This window comes from Anguilla anguilla, chromosome 1, assembly GCF_013347855.1.
Source record: "Anguilla anguilla isolate fAngAng1 chromosome 1, fAngAng1.pri, whole genome shotgun sequence".
Lineage (NCBI taxonomy): Eukaryota > Metazoa > Chordata > Actinopteri > Anguilliformes > Anguillidae > Anguilla > Anguilla anguilla.
This window is the reverse complement of record NC_049201.1, coordinates 50,761,556-50,781,599: the sequence shown is the minus strand read 5'-3', so window position 1 is coordinate 50,781,599 and position 20,044 is coordinate 50,761,556. Positions and strand designations below refer to the sequence as shown.

The 20,044-nt window shown below is 40.7% G+C and overlaps 1 protein-coding gene across 2 annotated transcripts in view; it reads right to left on the bottom strand.

Moving 5' to 3' along the window:
• Positions 1–11,276: 11,276 nt before the first annotated feature.
• Positions 11,277–20,044, bottom strand: part of rspo2 (R-spondin 2) — a 54,514-nt gene continuing 45,746 nt past the window's right edge. For both annotated transcript variants that reach the window (XM_035410126.1, XM_035410136.1), the window contains exon 6: positions 11,277–12,585. In XM_035410126.1, the coding sequence (XP_035266017.1) occupies positions 12,467–12,585 (119 nt within the window). In that variant the 3' untranslated portion in view covers positions 11,277–12,466. The remainder of the gene's footprint in view (positions 12,586–20,044) is intronic.

Below are 20,044 nucleotides of genomic sequence, written 5' to 3'. Positions count from 1 at the left end.
TACGTTATAAAACTTGGGTGTTAAACAAGATAGACAAAACGGGAGCTGTTATCGTGCCTCATTTCGGCCACTGCCGGCGACACTGAAGCCAGGTAAAGTAAAAGGACAGAGAAAACATTAACGATCAATGGAACATATATTGCATTTAAATCATTTCAATTATGATATTAAGACCAAGATGTAGAAGTGTAATCGCCCTCCCTTCAGTTAATGAACTGCCGAACAGCACCACTTCTCTTACAGTAGCTACAAATCATTTTGTGTGGTTAATAAAAGGCCTAGGCCATGGTCAATTTAATCTTCTGTCAGTGTATTCAATCTGTTTATTTGGATTTTTTGTCAAGATGTAATGTTTCAAAGTGTCTCGATTAGAGATGGTTTAAGGTGATAGCTTATGATGGCTACTGTAGTTTATATATTTGCATGGTAAGGAATGAGAATTTGGGGGATTTTATTGGATGTTGTCACGTGATGTCAGAGTTGTTGCCATCTGACCTTGCCATACCTTGGCTTTGTGAACTGATGCCACTGCCACTAGTCATGTCAATATGTGCACGTGTTATTCATTCTTTCAGAATTAGTCATGAAAGTAGTATTATTATCCCAATATTATTTAAGAAACGGAGAATATCCCAGATCACCTTACAGTATACAGCATAAAGAAACTCTGTGTCACCCATTTATACAGCTGGATATTGTGTACCAAGTAATTCAGCTAAAATATACTGCTGACAATTACAACAGCATATAGAAGTGAGCCTGAAAACTAAATATTATATAGCTATCTCATTGCTATTGTATGTAACACTGTCTAAGACCAAAATGTAGATTTGATAAATTGACAAAAACATCAAAAAGGTAAGTGAAAAATGACCTGTGACAGAATGCATTTTATCCCCTTTGCAGAGTCCTATGCAGTAAAATGTTCAATATTAAATCAACTCTTACAGAGTACATATGGTCCCTACTGGACTCATATATACTGTGTTAGCATTAAATTAACACTGGACATTTTACTGTTTAGAATCTGTTAGTTGATTAACGCTGGACATTTTACTCTGTACAATATACTGTACCATTTGGCTTAGATTCAACATTCATTCTTAACTTTGGCTGACACTTACAATTAGGTGTTAGTTTTTCCTCATTGCATGAATAAGAAAACTTCAAACCATTATATGAAACTGCTTGTGAATTAAATAGTTATTATTGCATCAATTTGTAAGTCAAAGAACAAATGATTCAGACTTATAACTGAGATATTATAGAGATATTATGCACAAATATTCAGGGTATAATTTTACAAGATATTTAGCTTTTTCATTAGACATACACTTTTCCAAGACCCCTGATTAAAGGCTAGGGTGGCCTCTCTCTCTCCTGCGTTTGAAGAGTTCTGTGCTGTTTATTGCTACAGTGGCTCTATAGAACAGGCATGTTAAAGGCAGACCTTTTTTCAAGATGTTTTCCAAACACTTCTACACCGCCTGCTTCAACAGAAACCACAGTTCAGAATTGACCGTTGTGGTTTTCCTTATAGGGAGGTACATTAAAAATCCCTTATTTACGTTAAAGAAAAAAAAAAAACATCTCCTTTTGGCATTATTTTCAAATTTTCCTCAACATAGGATTGTGAAATATGGAGACAAGATAGACAACTCTGTTTACTTTGCATTTGTAAGTAAAAAATCTATTTCAATTGTATTTTCCTGGGGGAAATGAAGGATCCTCTGGGTGAACATTTGGAGGAGCTGTGGCCTGTGGTATATTTTTAGCAGACATAGCACCCACGGGGTCTTTTGATGAGTGAAACCTGCTAACTTGTCCAATCCTGTTGCTCTCTCATTAGCGCTGCCTCTCTGTAACTGAGGGCCTTCTTTTGGATAAACTCCACAGCTTTTGGGGTTTCATTTTGCAAACATTTTTGCAGGGCTGACAGTCGCCTGACCGAGCAGCAGCAGGGAGTGATACCGGCAGCTTTGGCTCCTACCCTCAAAACCACTCGGGGTCCCACACGAGATGGCTAAATATACCCGCCTCCATCAAAAAGAGCAGACCGGGGACCAAGGGAGTCACTCCTGCCTAAGTCGATGGGTTAATTAACTTGCACAAGATGCAGTCGCGGCAAATTAAAAGGCAAGGGTGACTTTTAAGGCTCTGCTCTGTGCATTGCACGTGACATTCTCATGATTGGCCTCTCAAGCCAAGGTTTTAGACTTTTAAGACCCAGGACCCACTTGATAAGTAGGCTATGTTTTTGATTTATGATTAACCCCACACATTAAAATCTAGCCCGGCATATGGTCCAATATAGAGGAAAAACTGCTTCTGTGTGGCTCAGACAGTAATGACACATACAATGAGAGCAGGCATACTGTTCGGCCTATGTCTTCAGACTATTGCCTGGATTTAATCAACATTTATCCTGAACTTTAAATTAAAAGCAAGTGCTTCTTTATTTTTTTCCACAAACACTGTTTGGCAAGTTATTTTAGGTGATTTCTGCATCTACCAATCCGTGAAGAAAATAAAAAATTTAAGTGAATTAAAATTGTGTGTTAAATGTTTTTTTTCTTGAAAGTACAAAATGCTGATTGAATCCAGGCATAATTGGTTTTGTCCCTCTGGATCAGGGTGAGCTTAAGTCAGTCAGGGGTAACCTATGCAAACCCTCATGAATCGTTCCTGCTGAATGGTTGAAGCTTTGTTAGTACTAGCACTTGCATGGGAGAAACAAAGTGGCTGTGGGAAGTGGTGTTGGGGGGCCGGTAAAGGGTGATCATGCTTTGTATCAAATAAACCCCAGAGCACAAGTGCAATGATGGAGACACCATCTTCCAGATGAGATGTTAAACCGAGGTCTTGACTCACTCACTCATTGTGGTCATTAAAGATCCCATGACACTCACTGCAAAGAGTAGCGGCTCTCCTGTGTTCCCAAACTGGCTCTCTGATTTAATTTCCTAAACATTGTTTTCTCCCTCTCTACCTCAGCTGATTTGAGGGGAGCCTTCTGGAGCAAAATGGCTGCCGTTCATCAGCCCGGTGGGTGCTACACATTGGTGGTGGCTGAGGTAATTTTCCCCCCTCATCACTCTAAAGCGCTTTGAGTCACCAGTCGGTGAGAAGTACCTCAAAGAACTTACCAGGTGCCTACTATACAAGCTGACAGTTGTCATCTGTGAGAGATCTTTGGTCCTAGGGTCCAGGGTTGCGGGGGGGTGCTGGAGCCTATCCCAGCGTGCATTGGGCGGGAGGCAGGATTACACCCTGGACAGGCCGCAAATCTATTTTTAAAATTATTATTTCACTTATTTAATGAAACAAGTCAAATGAAATATTACAAAATGTAATATTAGAAAATGGGAACCTTTTTTGCATCACATTACATTTTAGGAATTTACACTCTCATACAGAGTGACTTGCACACCTTACTGTTTTTTACACACAATCCATTTACACAGCTGAATATCTGCTTAAGCAATTCAGGATAAGTACCGTTGTTCAGTGGAATTGCATGTTGAATATTTCTATTCAAATCTCCCAGTTTCCCCTATATGTTCTCCAGGACATCCCCATAAAGTAATGACTGACTCCAGACATCCAATGTAACCGTTCACTATGGTTTGTCCTTAGCACAGATCAGTAAAAATGGTTGGCCCCGGGGCCATCAAAGATAAACAGTAAAGGGAGGAGGGCTTACTGTATGACTAAAGATTAGATGCAGTGATACGCTGAAGACGTTATTCATGATGGCAGACACATAAACCCACGGAGTATTGCTCAGCGTGATTAACGATTGTCTCTGTGGCGCTACGTCTGCATCGCAACTGCCCAGCGGTGTCCTGCAGATTTATGTGCGTGTCCTTCCCAATCATGTCTCCCACCCATTGCTGGTTGTCCTTTGTGACTATATTAGCGGGCCTCCCAGTCTGCTCTATCTCCTCAGTGACTTTCTCCTCCATCTTTTTAAAAATGATGTAATCACACATTCTATAAGTCAACCCGGCGTCGCCTCCAGCGTTCCTTCCATTCTCCCTACTTCTTAACAAGATGACGGTCCAGCTGTTAGCTGTAGTTTCTTGTGCTATATGACAGTCGCGTTGTCCTTGGTCTTGCCCCTTTGTGTATGTAAAGTACATAAAATTGCAATGTGCAGGCTTCAGTGATAGAGAGACTGTCAATGCTAAGAGAGTAGCTGTGATGACAGTTGTCTCTGTGTCATGCATATCAGCCAGAATACATGTATGTTGTGGTAAGACTGTCTTTTACCAGGAACCTTATGATGGCTCTGCTTCGGCTCTCTGCAAACAAACTATACATAGTCATCATGGATCTCCAGACCATTTTGGACTACTGGAATAGATCTAAAAGTATGGAGGGACACATAAAACTGGGTTACCAATAGCAGTGCTTAGGCCCTCAGGGCCTTTGGAATGATTTGGCATTATTTGCAGCATGAACCGTGCAGAAGCCCCATGTTCTCCTACCGAGCATGCTCTCTCATTTTTATTGTCTTGTAGAAGCACCCTTTTAATGGTCCCAGTCACTGGCGTGCTGGTAAAGGCTGTCAAAATCCAGGCCTGATCTCTTTACAGAGGAAACATTTTCCCCAGTTCAGCCCCATTATACTCATATAATCACATGAGTAAGGTAAGTCATGTGGCAGAAATTTTTGCCAGCACCCAGTAGCAAGGGGGTGACCACCTTGCTACCTAATTTACCCCCCAACACCCTTTGAAAACCTCATCTATCAGTCCAGGGAGGGAAATGTTAAATGGCAGCCCCTGGCCCATTAAAACTGAGAGACAGGTCTTTGGTTGGCAGGGACAGGCTGTAACAGGTCAGGAACAGCGTCTGCTATTGATGAAATTCATTCAGTAATGAGGCTTGCCTATTGTATAGCAGGAGAAAAATGTCACAATTTGAGTTGCTTGATATGGCAATGCAGTCGGCTTACGTGGTTTTTCTTTTCACGGATATAAAATTGAGCGTCTGCGTTACTTAGCACTTTATAAAAAAAATCAAATCAACATGCCTTCCTGATGTCGTCCATGGTGTATTAATTTATTGATTCTTTTTTTTTTTGGTTTAAGGTTAATGCGATAATAAAAAACAGACCTTAAATTAAAACAGAATTTAAACTTTTATTGCATCCTTGTATGAAAAAACCAGCTCCACGTTTTTGGTTTTCCGGTAAGAGAGAATGCTTTTGTTAGATCGAGGGCCCTAGTAAATTTCTTCATTGCCATAGAAAGAGAAGGCCCTTTCACTCACGGAAGAAGACATCATTCGCTTACACAATTTTACAATAAAAAATCAGAATGCGCTTGCAATAAGACCCACTTTGTTTCAAATACATCCATGGTAAAACATTTATTAGACTAATTACAAGTGACTCCCATTGAATTTCTTCCTGTGTTGCATTGGACTTGGCAATGATCCACAGTGTATCACAATGTCTTTTTATTCATTGCTGTGTATTGGAAGTGGAAGGCAAATGGAGCAAGTAGGTGTAAATCACTATGAGGCCATTTCTCTTGTCCAGCTCTCTTGTGTCTCCTGGGTATCCACGTGCCTTAACATGAGCTAATTTGTGGATCAACGGTGTTCCCAACATTTGGAAAACCTAAGGTGGCAATGGACCAATCCAAAAGAGAGCATTTTCCAATTTACCTATTCCAGTTATGGATGCAGTTAAACTGTTCTCAGCTTTAAATTAGGTAATAGTTTTGCAGTTGGCAAATTACAGCCGTATATGGTACAAACCATATATGGCTGTAATTGACCACTGTTTGCATGAATTTTACCTGTTTACTTGTTTCATGGAGTCTGTTTGAAACCATGACATCTTTTGACAAACACTCAATAAAATACATTTTTGGAACATTCTACTGCTTGTTATTATGCAGAACTATTTGAGGCTTTGACCGTTAATTGTTACTGATTTGATAGATCTGCTAATTAGCACCCATTTTTCAAACAGGGGGCAGAAATAATGAGTGAAATCAGCTGGCTAAGTTCATGGCTGGAAGAAACACATGGCAGGACTTTTACTCACTGGAGTTTCCACCTCTGTAAAGATGAATATGTTCTACAATAATAGTGTGCAGATTAATAGTAGAGGCCTTCCAAAGAATGTTGTGGAACATCACTCCTATAAAATGTACAACTTCATTTACAGCCTAAACATGTCATTGCCATTAGCAAGTGGAGTCTTTTTTCTGGTGGTATGAGTTGGCTGATGCTGCAAGACATTTGTCCTTCGTTCATTGTGTCATGAGCCAACCAATAATGGGTGAAATCAGTAATTGGATTGTGAGAAGTAGCACCATACCAGAATTTTGAGAACGGAGATATGTCCTCTGGTATAAAGGTTTTCACAAGTGACAGGCCTAGGATTTCAGCTCATTAAATCGTCTCTTTGCTCTGAGTAGCAACTAGTCTGGTTCACTGGTAAAACACAGACCTCAGAAAGACATGATGTAAACAGTGTGAGCAGTCACATACACCAATAAACACATGGCAGACAGAAAGATGATAGTCAATTAGAGAGTGCCATGCTGTACACAAGACATTTAGCAACATTAGTGGCTAATTAGAAGACTGGTTGTGACTGCCTGGACTCAGTAAACACAAAAAATGCATCTGTTTATTTGGAAAATGGACCCACCTGGGATCACACAAAGCTATGGCATTACCTTTATTTTTTACCAAGAAATGTTTTCTTTTTCATGACAGCATGACAGTTATTTATGGAAGGACTATACCAGCACTACTTCATTTTGTTTCCACAGTAGCTTCCATGGTCACTTCAGCTGGAGCCACACAATTCACAAGTTTATTAGAAAGTGTTCATGCCCCCCGAGATGCTCAAAATGTGTTTTAAGGGTGATGTTTTTAGGGGAAGCAGTACAATACTGAACAGGAACAAAGGTGGCTGAGTCCACCACCCAGATTGGGATTGGATAAAACTGTGGGGTTCCTTTAGGGAAGGCTCCAGACTGGAGTCTTGGTGGACTCTCTCTGCAGGGGGGAGAACAAGCGGGTTATTGTTTTTTTCACTGGGGGAGGGAGCACATTTGCTCTTGAGACCCTCCAAGAAGAGACATAGGGGTGAGAGCCAGAACATGCCACAGAAGAACCCTGCACATTCCAGACCTATGAAACCTTTCCCTCATACTGTACAAGGGCCTGCTCTCCACCCCCCCAAAATGGTGTTAGATGTAACACTTAAATTGTTCCCCCGGATCACCCCTTACTTCTAGTATTCTGATTAGTGTTCCCCTACGCCTCCTGAACCACAACTATCAGTCATAAGCAGATATTGCCCTTCTGGGCCAAAGTTGGTCATGTATTCAAACTGTTCTTAATGAGGTTTAATAAAAGTTGTTCGTTAATAATTCCCCCCTGTATTGGACTACTATTCACATATAAAAGCCAATAAATGGGGGAATGTTTGCCAGAAAATGGTCATTCAGTGTTTTTTTGTTTTTTTGGTTCCTTCTGTGGCAGCTGCATTCAAATGACCGAATCATGGTTATGTCGCCGTCATTCTTTACTGGCAATAAAGGGAAAACTTAACTTCAGTTGTGTCACTAATGCATTTTAAATGTACATCGCCATGAGTTGTAAAGAGCACGTGTGTCAGGTTCTGCATTGACAGAACACTTTCCATTTCTTCTACCTGTATGATTGCCTCACTGGACCAAGCAGATGGTCAAACCAAATATTTGCTCACAACCAGCATGGTAGAAAAGAATGAAAAGGAAATAATGCTTTGAATTGTTTTGCCGATTGAGACATACAAACAGCAAAACATGTTTCCTGTAGCAAAAATCTTACATCAAGCAAGCGGTCTTACTCACTGAGTTTTGTGTTTTCCAGAGGAAATGCTCCACGTATGAAAGAAATCTTATCAGCAAAACACTTGAGCAATACCTCCTGGGCCTTCAAAGCACCATTTCAATTCAATTTAGGCATAACGCATATACGAGCCTCAGTTCCCAGCACTGTTTCCATTCCGTGTGCCATTCATTCACTCCAAGGCTCTGTCTATAAAGTGAAATTCTCTCTTTCACATTTTATTGACATATTTATTTATGTGTACAGTAAATGCGTTACTTAGCATCTGTTTGAAAAGAAATTTACTCTAGGTACTATGAGCAATTATGAAAGAATTTACTTCATAGGATACAAGACATGCATTTATACTTATTCTCAATAACCTTACAAGAGTCTTGACAGATGGCATAAGGTAGACTTACTGTACACTGCATTACGGTTTCTTGGGCCAGCACTGTTTAAATATGGGTTTCTATGGTTCTCTTAGCCGCAGTACACTGGGCCAAGCAGCCATACTTAGTCTGGGTGCTAATGATTTTCTCTGCCTCTGAGAGCAAATGATGTCCCATTAAAAGTTATTAAAAACTGCAAATTATTGCAACCTTTATTGTCCTGTGCGGCGGTATTAATTCAGGGATGTCATAATTTCCATTTCAACCAGCTCCTTGGTGACAAATGTATTGCACAGAGAGGGTGTCTGATTAGCCTGTTAATGACTGCAATGTGAAAACCATTTCAAATATCCCCTCTAAGTATCCCTTTAGAATGAATCACTTTTACTTTTCTCTATATATAATTCTGGGGTGTAAAACCTGTTTCGAAACTTTATTGTACTGGCACAATCTACCCACTTAGTTTGTCTGAATATACTCCATTTCAGCATCTTTCAAAAACGATCTTGGCGCAGCTCCTCTATAGCTGTGGTTTAGCGGTATAGATGCACTTGTCAGTTAGCGGGAGAATAGTTCTTCCAAAAATGGTGTTGCTCAATGGTGGGACTTGTCTCGCAAAGGGTTCGTGATTTGCACAAATTTCTGTTCTTTGAGCCTAACTGGGGGGAAAAAGCAAGCGTTTCCTGTTTGTGGTTTCGCTTGTTTGGCCTACGGGGCTTTGCATTGTCGAAGGGCCAAACAAAGCTAGTGAAAACTAATTTTGTTCTAGCTGAAGGAGGCTTTGGTTTTATCCATCTGGCCATGCCTGTGGTGCTCATACTGTACTATCCACACGCACTGGTTCAGCCTTGAGATAAATAAATGTATCCCCTTTTCATTGGCACCATGCTGAAAACTGCCTCAGAGTTTACTGAAGTGGTTTTACAATGAAAAGAGGATTTAGTGAGACCAGCGGGGGGCCGAATAAACTGCCTTCTGATGTGTGGGCAAGCATCTGATGCCGAAACCACGCCATGTGCCTGGTACCCTGCTTCTCTCACACGAGAAGGAGGGGCAAAGAAGGCCCAGAGAAAAAAAAGACCAATGAGACTGAAGCAGAGAGCGAAAACTGAAAGATACCATTTGAGACAGGCTGAGGCAGACATGGGCTACGTGCCCTGTGCACATCGTACATTAACACACATTAAAATCAACTTGATGGCAAAAATGTTTATTTAATAAATTAAAGAGAGGGAGAAGACAAAGAAAACACAAGTGGGGGAGTGCTTCCCAAATAATAAGGAAAGAAAGTAAGAGACTGAGGGAGGGTGTGGGACCAAAAAAAGACAAGAGTGTGATAAAGGGATACACGGAAAAAGAGGTGTGAAAAGATGAGACGAGTGGAGGGAGAAGATGTGAGAAAGAGTGGGGCAGAGATGGGGAATGGGGAAGCGAAGGAATAAATGTGATGGTGAAAAAGGCAGGAGCGAGACAGATGGAAGAGAGACAGAGCGGGAAGGAGAACAGGAGAGAGAGGGGGAATGGTAGAGTGCTTCCTCATGTTCCTCTGGAGCAGGAGCTGTGTGCTGTTTGTTGGGGTTCGTGGTCTCTTTCTAAATGAGTCCACTCTAAACAGTGTATTTATTTTATGGAACCCCTGTCTGGTGCAGAGACAGTCTGGGGTAGGGGAGGACATGTGTGAAACATTCATTAACAGGGCTCTTGCAGCTGTGTTTTAAAACAGTACGTTTATGTTGTAATTCTGTGCATGCTGGGTTTATAGATATCACTTATGTTACGAGGATTCACAAAAAGACCGTTTTCCTTTTTGGGGTTTGACTGTAAAAACATATAGTGTGGTAGCCTCCTGTGTATTCAACAGCTATGAAAGGCTGTGTTTTCAGGAAACACAGACTGTACCTGATCCAAGCTTATGAGTCTGTTTTGTAGAAGAGAAAGATGAATGGTGTGTTTAATTAGTTTATTTTCAACAAGAGGCAGCGCCAGTAACCATACCACCCTGTAGCATTCCCCTGCCAAGTTCTGCTGCTAAGTGGGGTCAGGCTTGGTTAGATTGAAGACCTCCTGGGAGGTGTTGAAAGTTGTGTTGGCGGGCCAGTAGGGGGCAGTCTTCCCTCCAGACCAAGCAAAAAAACCAAAACCCTGGCATAGTGAGGGAGACACCGGGCTGTAAGACATGTCAAATTCTCAAAAAGATGTTAAGCTGTTGTAAGGTGACCATAAAAGGCCTAGTGACACTGAACACAAAGGGGAGGGATGTTCCCTGGTCATCCTGGTCTCCCTGGTACCACAACTGGTATGTGGCTGCTGATGAAATTAGTTACCTTCTTTCCATAAATTGCTTGGAATGCAGCTAGATATTATGAGAAATATTACTGTCATCAGACCTTTGGAAATATTTTGTGTGATTTCATGGGCATACAAATCCTTAGGGGGCTTGTGGTCTTCACATCAGATTCTGAAAAAGAAACTTGTGTATAACACTGGCAAAGTGTTGGGAATTGCTGAAGGGCACTTTTAAAAGCCTGAAAGCAAATGCCAGAGCACTGTACTTTGTATGAAAAGGCTTGAATGAATCTGTGAAGAAGCACGACCGCAGGAAGGCATGAGACTAGCCAGTGTGGGAGACTGTGTTCATGGAAATCGGAATAGTGCTGAGCGCAGTACCCTGGACCCAGCGCAAAGAATGACATCAAATCTCAACAACGTGCATTTTGTCATTCATTCAGTGAGATACACCAGCATGGCTTGCCATTGCTTTGGATTGCATTCGGGCTACTTAGAGCTTATAAATAGTGCACTCCTCCCACATTCCAAAAGTCCTACGGATCTGGGATCTGGGATTGGTTTCTGAGAGCTGAAAACATGCATGAAGAAACATAAAATCACACTAGTTTCGCACATTTTTGTATTTCCCGCGCTTTCAGATCTGGGAAATGGAATGCCCAGTTAAGTATATGGTTCTGAAAGAACATGACAAGAGTTATGCTTGAGGAACAGGGTTCAAATGAGGTCATACAGGAACTGCAAGCAGTTAAATCAGAGTCACACGAAATGTTTTTAATGAAGCACAAACTACAGATACTCAGTCTGGTGACTAACATGAAACTATAGGTCAGTTTTAGCATGAATACTCAATCTAACGTGAGTAAAAAATACACTTTTTGAACCACTGAAATCAGTGAATGAAGTTAAATAAATGGGTTACAACACTTTTTCATGATATATTAGACAAACAATTTGAACTTTTAAAGATGTTTGTATTGTTATACGAGATTCAAAGAAATACTTCAGCACAGAAGAGAAAACTGAGACAAAAATGTTCACCAAACATAATAGTACAAAATAAAAATCAATAAATAAATCAAATATACCATATAAATGTAATAGCTATGTGAGGGCTATGTCTTTTTTTATTCATTTTTTCTTATCTGTAGCTGGATATTACAACATTTTACTAACTGTAACACATCTGGGACCATAGAGAAGACAATACTGAAAATACAGTAATAAGTTTTATTAGATAAACTCAGCACTATGTACACATGAGTTTTGCCATGCTAGTTGAACAACTAAATTTCTTTGTCCACAATATACAGTTTGAGCATAAAGCAGTTTGGACGTAAACATTTTGTGCTGAGAATAAAATACTTTGCAACTATGCATGGTATTTGTATACATTACTCTCAAAATGTACATAATGAACAGAAAGGCCATACATGAATCAAACGGTCCATCTCCTTCAGAAAAAAATAATAAAAAATAAAAAAATGGATTTATCGATAAATACACAGCGAGTCTCTTTTTCTTCCTTGACATCATTTACATCCTTGGACCGTATCTTTTTTTCAGCCTCTACTTCTCCCTCCTCTTCCCTCCATCAGGAGTGTCGTCTGCCTGTCGGCCTCTTTCCCCCCACGTGGCCCCACCAGTGTCAGTGTCTGTTTCCCACCCTCTTCCGTCTCTCCATCTCTCCCTCTTTCCTCTTCCTCCTCCTTTTTTCCAGAGCGTGATGGGATGTGAGAAAAAGGAACAGGCGTTGTGGAGATGCGTGGGCTCATGGGGGATGTGCCACCAGTATGGGGGAAGCAGCAGAGCTGGAGGTTTTGGGGGACGGGTGGGGTTGGGATTGGGGGGTGTTGTGGGCGGGGGAGAGGGACGTGTGTGGAGCAGCGGCTAGCAGCTTTGTGCACGTTATTTTTTTTTTTTTACGTGGGTGCTCTCAGTCCTCACTGGCTGGCCCGGACCGTCGCCAGGTGGTCGCTATGCTGGTTCTGTGCTCGCACCCGGAACCTCTGCTTTTCTGATTTCTTCTTTGGTACTCTGGATCGCTTCTTCCCTGCCCCCCCTGGAACAAAAGAACAAAAAACTAAAGTTTTATTTCAAAATTTAAAAAAGCATTGGTTATCGCAATCACATCAGCTATCCTCTCCCATTAGTCTGTATAGTCCATTGGTTTAAACCACCTCTAACATAACAGTCTACAAGCCTGCCCAGTGTCACCAGTACCCTCTACAGGCCCACAGGCTCCATTTTGTTTCACAGCAACACATATGCTCTGTTCCTGCCTCTGTCTCGTAGTTTAAGGCTATTCGGAGATTGGGACAAGGTGAGAATGGCAAACAGAACAACACCCCTTCCAAGTCTCCCTCCATCCCAAGGCTAACGTGGCCCAGCTGTCCCACATCCAACTTGTGAGGGAGATTTACCACTCAGGGCTAGGATGGAGCAGGTACCCATGCCTCATTGTCACAAGGGTTGGGGGTTGTGGGGCAGGCCCCCGAAAAAATGAGGACAACTCCCCCAACCAACTCAAATAAGATACCGAGGGGAGTATGACTTCAAAGAAAGTAATCTTGGAGTGGGGGATTTGAGATGAACTTGGAAGACAAGATGTTATCTTGGTCTTTATCTGGCAACAGAAACAAGGCATGTTATGGTTCACAGAATGGGAAAATGTTCTGTGAAATGTTGCCGAAAAGTGATCTCTTCACAGCGGATTTCAGACTCCTGGCTCGTTATCTTATTATTGCACTTGTTCAACCCATTTCACACAGGAAAATGAGGCAAAACTGTGTAATATGTGGCAGCATTATCTTTAATTACCTTCTCATATGGCCTGGCCTAGTGCCGGCTCTTTTTAGCAGCCCGAAAAGCCAAGTTAAATTGCATTGCTCAGCACCACACTATAAATTCTGCAAACGTCTCAGAAACCATTTTTAGCAGAAAAGTGGGAATCTTGTGAAATAACAAGAAATTTAACAAAAAAAGCTGCATTTGCTCCTTTACAGTTCCACATGACCAACGCTGGACAATATATTTAATGATTTTTGCTTTAAGACCAATTCCATTTCCTGCAATTAATCTAATTTAGCCATTTCCATTACATCGTGTAGTTAAACAGTTCAGACAGATATTTGGAATGCAGCCTCATAAAACTGCTAAAAAATATTTCCTGTGCACTGAAACTGTCTTGGTGTGCGCAGATTTAGATTCAGTATCCTCGTTTTGAGTTTTACAGTGGCAAGGTCCCCGCACCACTTAGTCAGGTAACCCTGGTATTAATCTAAATGAATTGTCCATAATTTGGAATAGCGGATCTAAGGAAGTGTTCCATAATGATGAATCGAGTGAAAAGTCTGAAATGAAGTGTAATAAAAAATGACACTTCATTTTACACTTCCATTTTAAGGAAAGGTGCACACTGCGCTTAGACTGAAGGGTGATCTTTCCAAGTCCTTTTGGAAGTAAAAGCCCGCTTTTCTAAAATAGAAATTACCAACGCTCCATTTTTTGTGAGCGCCACTTTTGATTTTTTGAGTCAATTACGACGGAGGTAACGACTGCTGGAGCCAGCAAGACGTGAAGGTACATCTGGGCCCTGGGTTTTTCCTAATTGCTGTTTAAAGAGGGAATTTTTCGTTCGCAGCGGTGTTGTTATGTGCTTCTGAAGCGCAGCCTCAGATGCAATCAACTCCAAACAGATTACGTTTGATGTCAATAAAGCGCACATTTCAGTGCTGTACCACCGTGCGCCCATATGTTATGCTGCTTGGAGCCATTAGCACGATATCCTGTCTTATAAAACCTGTATTTACAACAATTGCGTGTAGTGCCGATAAATACGTGAATGCAAACACAGAATGAAGCTTTATTGTGTGGGCCAGTGTCAAGACTACTAGAATAAAACATCCGAATATATTACCTCTACATATTACTGACTGTACAATTTACTGTAGACTTCTCTCATTTAAGTATAAATATATAATATATAAATGAATGAAAAGCTTTAATTTATCGGACCATATTCTGTCAATGGAAAAACAACCTTTCTATAGCTGAATCTACATGTTTCCTAATATTTTCAGCAATCTCTTACATCACCTTCGAATGTTTCCTGTGCCACTAAAACACATAGCGAGACATATTTTTTTCATGTTGTCACAGAGGGTGACAACATAAGTACGTACTCATAAGTACTTGCTTAATAAGATTAACTACAATTGTATTAATTTATTTTTTCTTATCCCAAACTCAATTAGCGTCTCCTAAGCTAAAATGGTTTTACAATGACTCTTGCCAGGATTAACAGTAATCAACACTTTCCATTAATTTTGACTGACACTTAAATGTAGAAATGTGTTGTCTTCTACAATGCACAGTTTGCCAATTACAAAGATAAGTTCACTAAACTGTTTTTGTGAATAAAAAAATAAAAAACCTTAACACTTGCATTTAAATGTAAGTCATAGGTAAAGACTTCTGTTGATTAAATCCAGGCCTGTGTTGAGTTGACACAGATACATATATATGCACATATGTACATACAAACATACATACTGTACGTATTTGCAATTATCACAGCAATATAGGTATGTATTGCTAACCGGATTATACATTAATACTGGTATTTCACAGCTAGAGGGCATCCCATACCAACTTACTCTAGTTAATGGACACAGCGCAATTAAAGGCCAATCATATCAAGGGGCCTTAAGCCTTTTTTATTCCACCATGACGTCTTCATGCATAATACACTGAGAACAACCAGGGCATTCTAGCCATGGTCTTATATTTACAACAGTGTAATCGCATAAGCATATTAACTGGGTTCACAGGGGAGAAAAGTTTATTTTCCTGGGAAGAAAATCATTAAATTACTCATTCTTCAAAAAAGAGACAATTAACATGTTCAAGAGAAAACGAGGGTAGACAGAATTATCCTGAAACAAATGGAAACTTCAGTGACGATTTTTCTGTGCGCATGCATGTTTGTGTATGTGCGTAACCGATGATAAATGCAATAAATGTCCTGCAAACGGCAAAACTTGTTTTAATCTCTAAAGAATCTCGAACATTCTTTGTTTCATCGTTTTGGCAAAAAATTCATCAGCTCTTACGCAACTCTCAATTTCACAAGCTTTGGGTTTTTCTTGCCAAAACAGCGTTAGCATTTTTGACGTGGCTGTGAAAGGTCTCTGTTCTAATAAGGAGCAGATCTGGGCTTGCCCGCAGCCACAGGTACACCCATCCATCCGGCCTAGCTGGCTCCTTTCGCCTGGAGATTTCTCTGTCCAGGGGGCCCAGGTCTGAGAACTGAGAATCGGGGAGGTGCGGAGGAGGGGGCCAACTGTCTGATTGAGTGCTTTTTGCTGGTGGTTTATGATGAAATATAGTCTTGGGTTTTTACAGCCCAGAAAGGTGTGCATGTGGTAATCTAGTGTGTGTGGGGATGGGGGGAGGGGTACTACATAAAATATATTGTTATATATATTGCTAAAATATATTGTTGAGTCGAAAGTGTCTTTTTTTTGGTATTGCAGTTTACGGTCTATACAATTATGTTTATCCAAGTGTTTGCAGTTCTCCTGAACAGACTGATCAAAACCTGAAGCATGTTACCCTGGGGAACAAATGAAGCTCTCTCTCTTATTCACAATATAATTTAACTTATGCATAACAATGCATTCATTTTGCATTTTGCATAACACCTATAGAACCGATTGCTGAGTATGGAATGCCCAAGAATGGTGTACCCCTGTGCTCGCCTTCTGGTCTTCTAAGAAAATACATAGGGAAAACTCTAAAGCAATACTTTACTTAACAGAATCCCATTAGGTGGTTGTTTAAAGATTTATCGTAGCAGCTATTGTTTCCTCTTTAAATGGGCTTTGAGATTTCAAACTGGTCAAATTCATGCAGTTGCTAGTTTTAGCTACAGGGACTTCAGCCGCTCAGCTTGACTGTATTTTAATAGCGCAGCACTTGACATTAGTGCATTAGAAGATCATGCAGAATCATTAAGGTGCCTTTGGAGAATGTAGTGGGGATTTATGGCGCGTGGCTGGGGAGCCCTTATGGCTCACAGGCTGTTCTCAGTGGCTCTCCAAACTGATCCCACAAGCTCTCGACAACAGCTAGGCCCCAACCAGTCAAATCCTTTAGCCTACACTCTAAAACACTCTTCCTAATGTGTACTTGTCCTTAACACCTTTGTGAAATATGTATAATAATAAAAAAGCGGTAATGGCCAGAATTTTCATGCTTCTATCTGTGTGTGAAAAGGGCCTGTGAGTGATTAGATCACTGTTGCGGCAGCCTGCAGTGGAAGTTTAAATTGTCCGGCTCGTTGGGAGGCAGTGTGGTATAATGGGTAAGGAACTGGTCTGGTGATCTAAAGGTTGCAGGTTTAATTCCTGGGTAAGACACTGCTGTATCCTTGAGCAAGGTACTTAACCTAATTGCTTCAGTATGTATCCAGATGTATAAATGGATACAATGGAAATGCTATGTAAAAAAATAAATAATAATAAAGTTGTAAGTCACTCTGGATAAGAGCATCTGCTAAATCCCTTTAATGTAATGTAATGTTGAGAGTAGGGGCCCTGGATATAACCTGTCACAGCCAGACATTCCAGGCACTGTTGGACTGTGATCGTCATTCTGTCAGACTGTGTGCCAGTACAGACACTGGGAATGCCAGGGCCCATATGATCACCAGCAGAACTCCACCTGATTTAGTCAGCTGGTGAGATGGCCACAGAGCACGAGGTGTAGAAAAACATGTTTAAAAAAAGAAGAAAGCATTTGATTCTTCAGACATGCTCAAATCTCTCTTCTGAGTTCTGAACAAGAGTTCATTTGTGACCATTTTTTTTGACTCCATCTGAAACTGAACTGAAAAGAGTTGCCAAAATTTCTGACTGACACCACTGAATGGATTCATCACAAAAATGAATAAGAAAGAAAATGATTTGCTTTGCTGAACATTAGTCTTCAGGGTCTCTTGTATTTAGTATGCATGAGTATGCAGATGAATGAGATAGGATACTGTGAAGGCTCAAATCAGAACCTCTGTTCATAATAAAATTAATAATGCACACATCTTAACCTCCATGTGGTAAGACAGACACCACTGTGACTAAATGGCTAAGCCATGTGTGTGCACCTATTCAGGAAACTACACTGGATAAACTATGTAAACCGGATGAATTCCACCCAGATTGACTAAAATCAACCAATATAGCAGCTCTATAGCAGAGACCTGCCAATAAGTACCTGACTTTACCAAATTGCTGAAGATGAACAAGATCAGCAAGCAATTTGTCTTCTGTTTGCCATGAGTGGTTGTTGCCGTCCTCATCATCATCATAATCAAGTGTAAGCTATGTTAACAGGAGATTTAAACCATGTTCTTTCACACCTGTGCTAAAGTGGAAACGGATTAATTACTACAATGTGAATGCCATTTAAAATCATTCTTAGTCCATCTTGTGTTTAGATTGGAGGTAATTGACTGTTATCTATACAATGGTCTACATACAAACAATGCTCAATGGTTTAAAATCAAGTGATGGCAGATAATACTTTTACATGTAAGGTTCATCAACTTAATTAGGTGCAATTAGGTGCAATGAGGTCCTGCTCTGATTTGAAGATTATGCAGCTTAATTTTCTTCTGAACATACAATAACAAGACCTGTATGAGTTGAATAATAATAATCCGATAAAAAGTTATGTAACGATGAGAACGGCGTCGGTTACTGCTCCAGCATCACAAGGTAACTTCATCTTTATGGTTCTAGTCATTATGCCGATTAAAGACCAAATCTCTTGTTCATCATGTTTTGTGGTTTGGAAAATCAATGCCCTACACAACAGGATGAGGAGACATTAGGGCAAATGGTTACTAAGCAGTTTATTTACAAATATTTGACCTCCTAAATTTCATCTCATCAGCATGCTTTGGTTAGCCAATTAAAACCAGCCATTCATTTTTTTAAAGCAGGTTTATTTAACACAACACCACAATTTAATTTTTGGCAGCTCTTCTTTTTTTATAAACATGCCAGCGAATGCCATTATTCGTGAGGGATGAAGGGGACTACTGGCGCCAGGGAGATTTGATTTCAGGGGAAGAAATTGGATTACCATCCATTAAAGGCCTCACACATAAATTTATAATGTTGTGAGGGGAATGTTTTGTAGACAGCCTCTCCCCCACTCCTTTGCTTTCTTACCGGGGTAAAAAGTATGAGAGATCACCAACGGCTTCCCGTAGGTCCACAGCAATAGGATAGCGATTAAGATAACGCATTGGATTTTCCCATTCAATAGCAGGCGGTGTAGGTGGGTGAGGCAGTTTGGGCCAGAAGAATACGGACTGCGCAATCAGAAGGCCATTTCACAGAGAAGAATAAAACGGCATTAAAAAAAGTTTAAAGTTTTTTTTGCGCCGCGAGAATAATCATTTACGCGATGGCCTATCTTGCCAGCAGGCTGACAGGAGTTTCTCTGGACAGTATCATTTAGTCTAACAAGATTACACTGGAATATACCCTCGTTCTCCCCTCGCTCTGCTTGCAATCAGAGCTCTGCTTAGGGTGATTTAAAACATCTGCATTCCGATTTAAAAAGCTAATGTTAGGATTAGGTGGGTCGTTATTTTCTCATCTGTGCGACTGCGGAGGTTCTCGGGGAGATTAAGCAGCAGGTTCGTTCTCTGTCCCAGGCTTTGAAACCCACTGACATTAAGTGGAAGTGAAAACTTAAACCAGAGATTAGCGTAAAAACTGATCTTAAAAGGTTTGATATTTTATATTGTTCTGCGAATTCTACCAACGTACTGGACTGTAGCATTGTCATCCCTATCTGAATTGCACCTGCAATAAGTTTAAACCACTGATAAAAAAATACGGGAAGCAAATAGCCAAAAATAAAGGAAATTCAAGGTTTAAAAGTAGCCCACTGAGAGCCGTAACAGACATGCACAAAACTAGTAGACAGAGAACATACACTAGGGCATCCGTGTCTACTGCAGTGGTAATTTTCAAGTTTAATTCCTCTGGTGAAACATCCCTTGCTTCGCAGTGTGCAAGGATGAACTGCAAATGTGACTGAAAACCACCAAACTCGTCCGCAGCCTCCTATCTCTCAATCTGACTCACCAGGACATCTGTATCTAAACACACGCTCCGAGGCATCGGCCCCTGCCTAGGTCCCTCTGAAATGATGGATAATTAGCTTTAGTTAAGTTTAATTACTGGCTGAATGTTGTGTTTAATTTCTGACGAGCAAAATAAAAGCTTTGGTTTGGTTTGGGCCTCCGTGCTATTTCTGCTACTTCGTCATTGCTCTGACATACCGTAGAAATAAAGGGACTGGGGGGCCATTAAAAGATCAAAGGAATCCTTGCATATTACAAATTTATACTGTAATTGCAGGGTAGATGTCAGTTATGCCTTTGCCCTTATGCTGGAAGAATGAGAAAAAACAGCTATCAGTTTGTTGCCTTCTCAAGTTTGTCT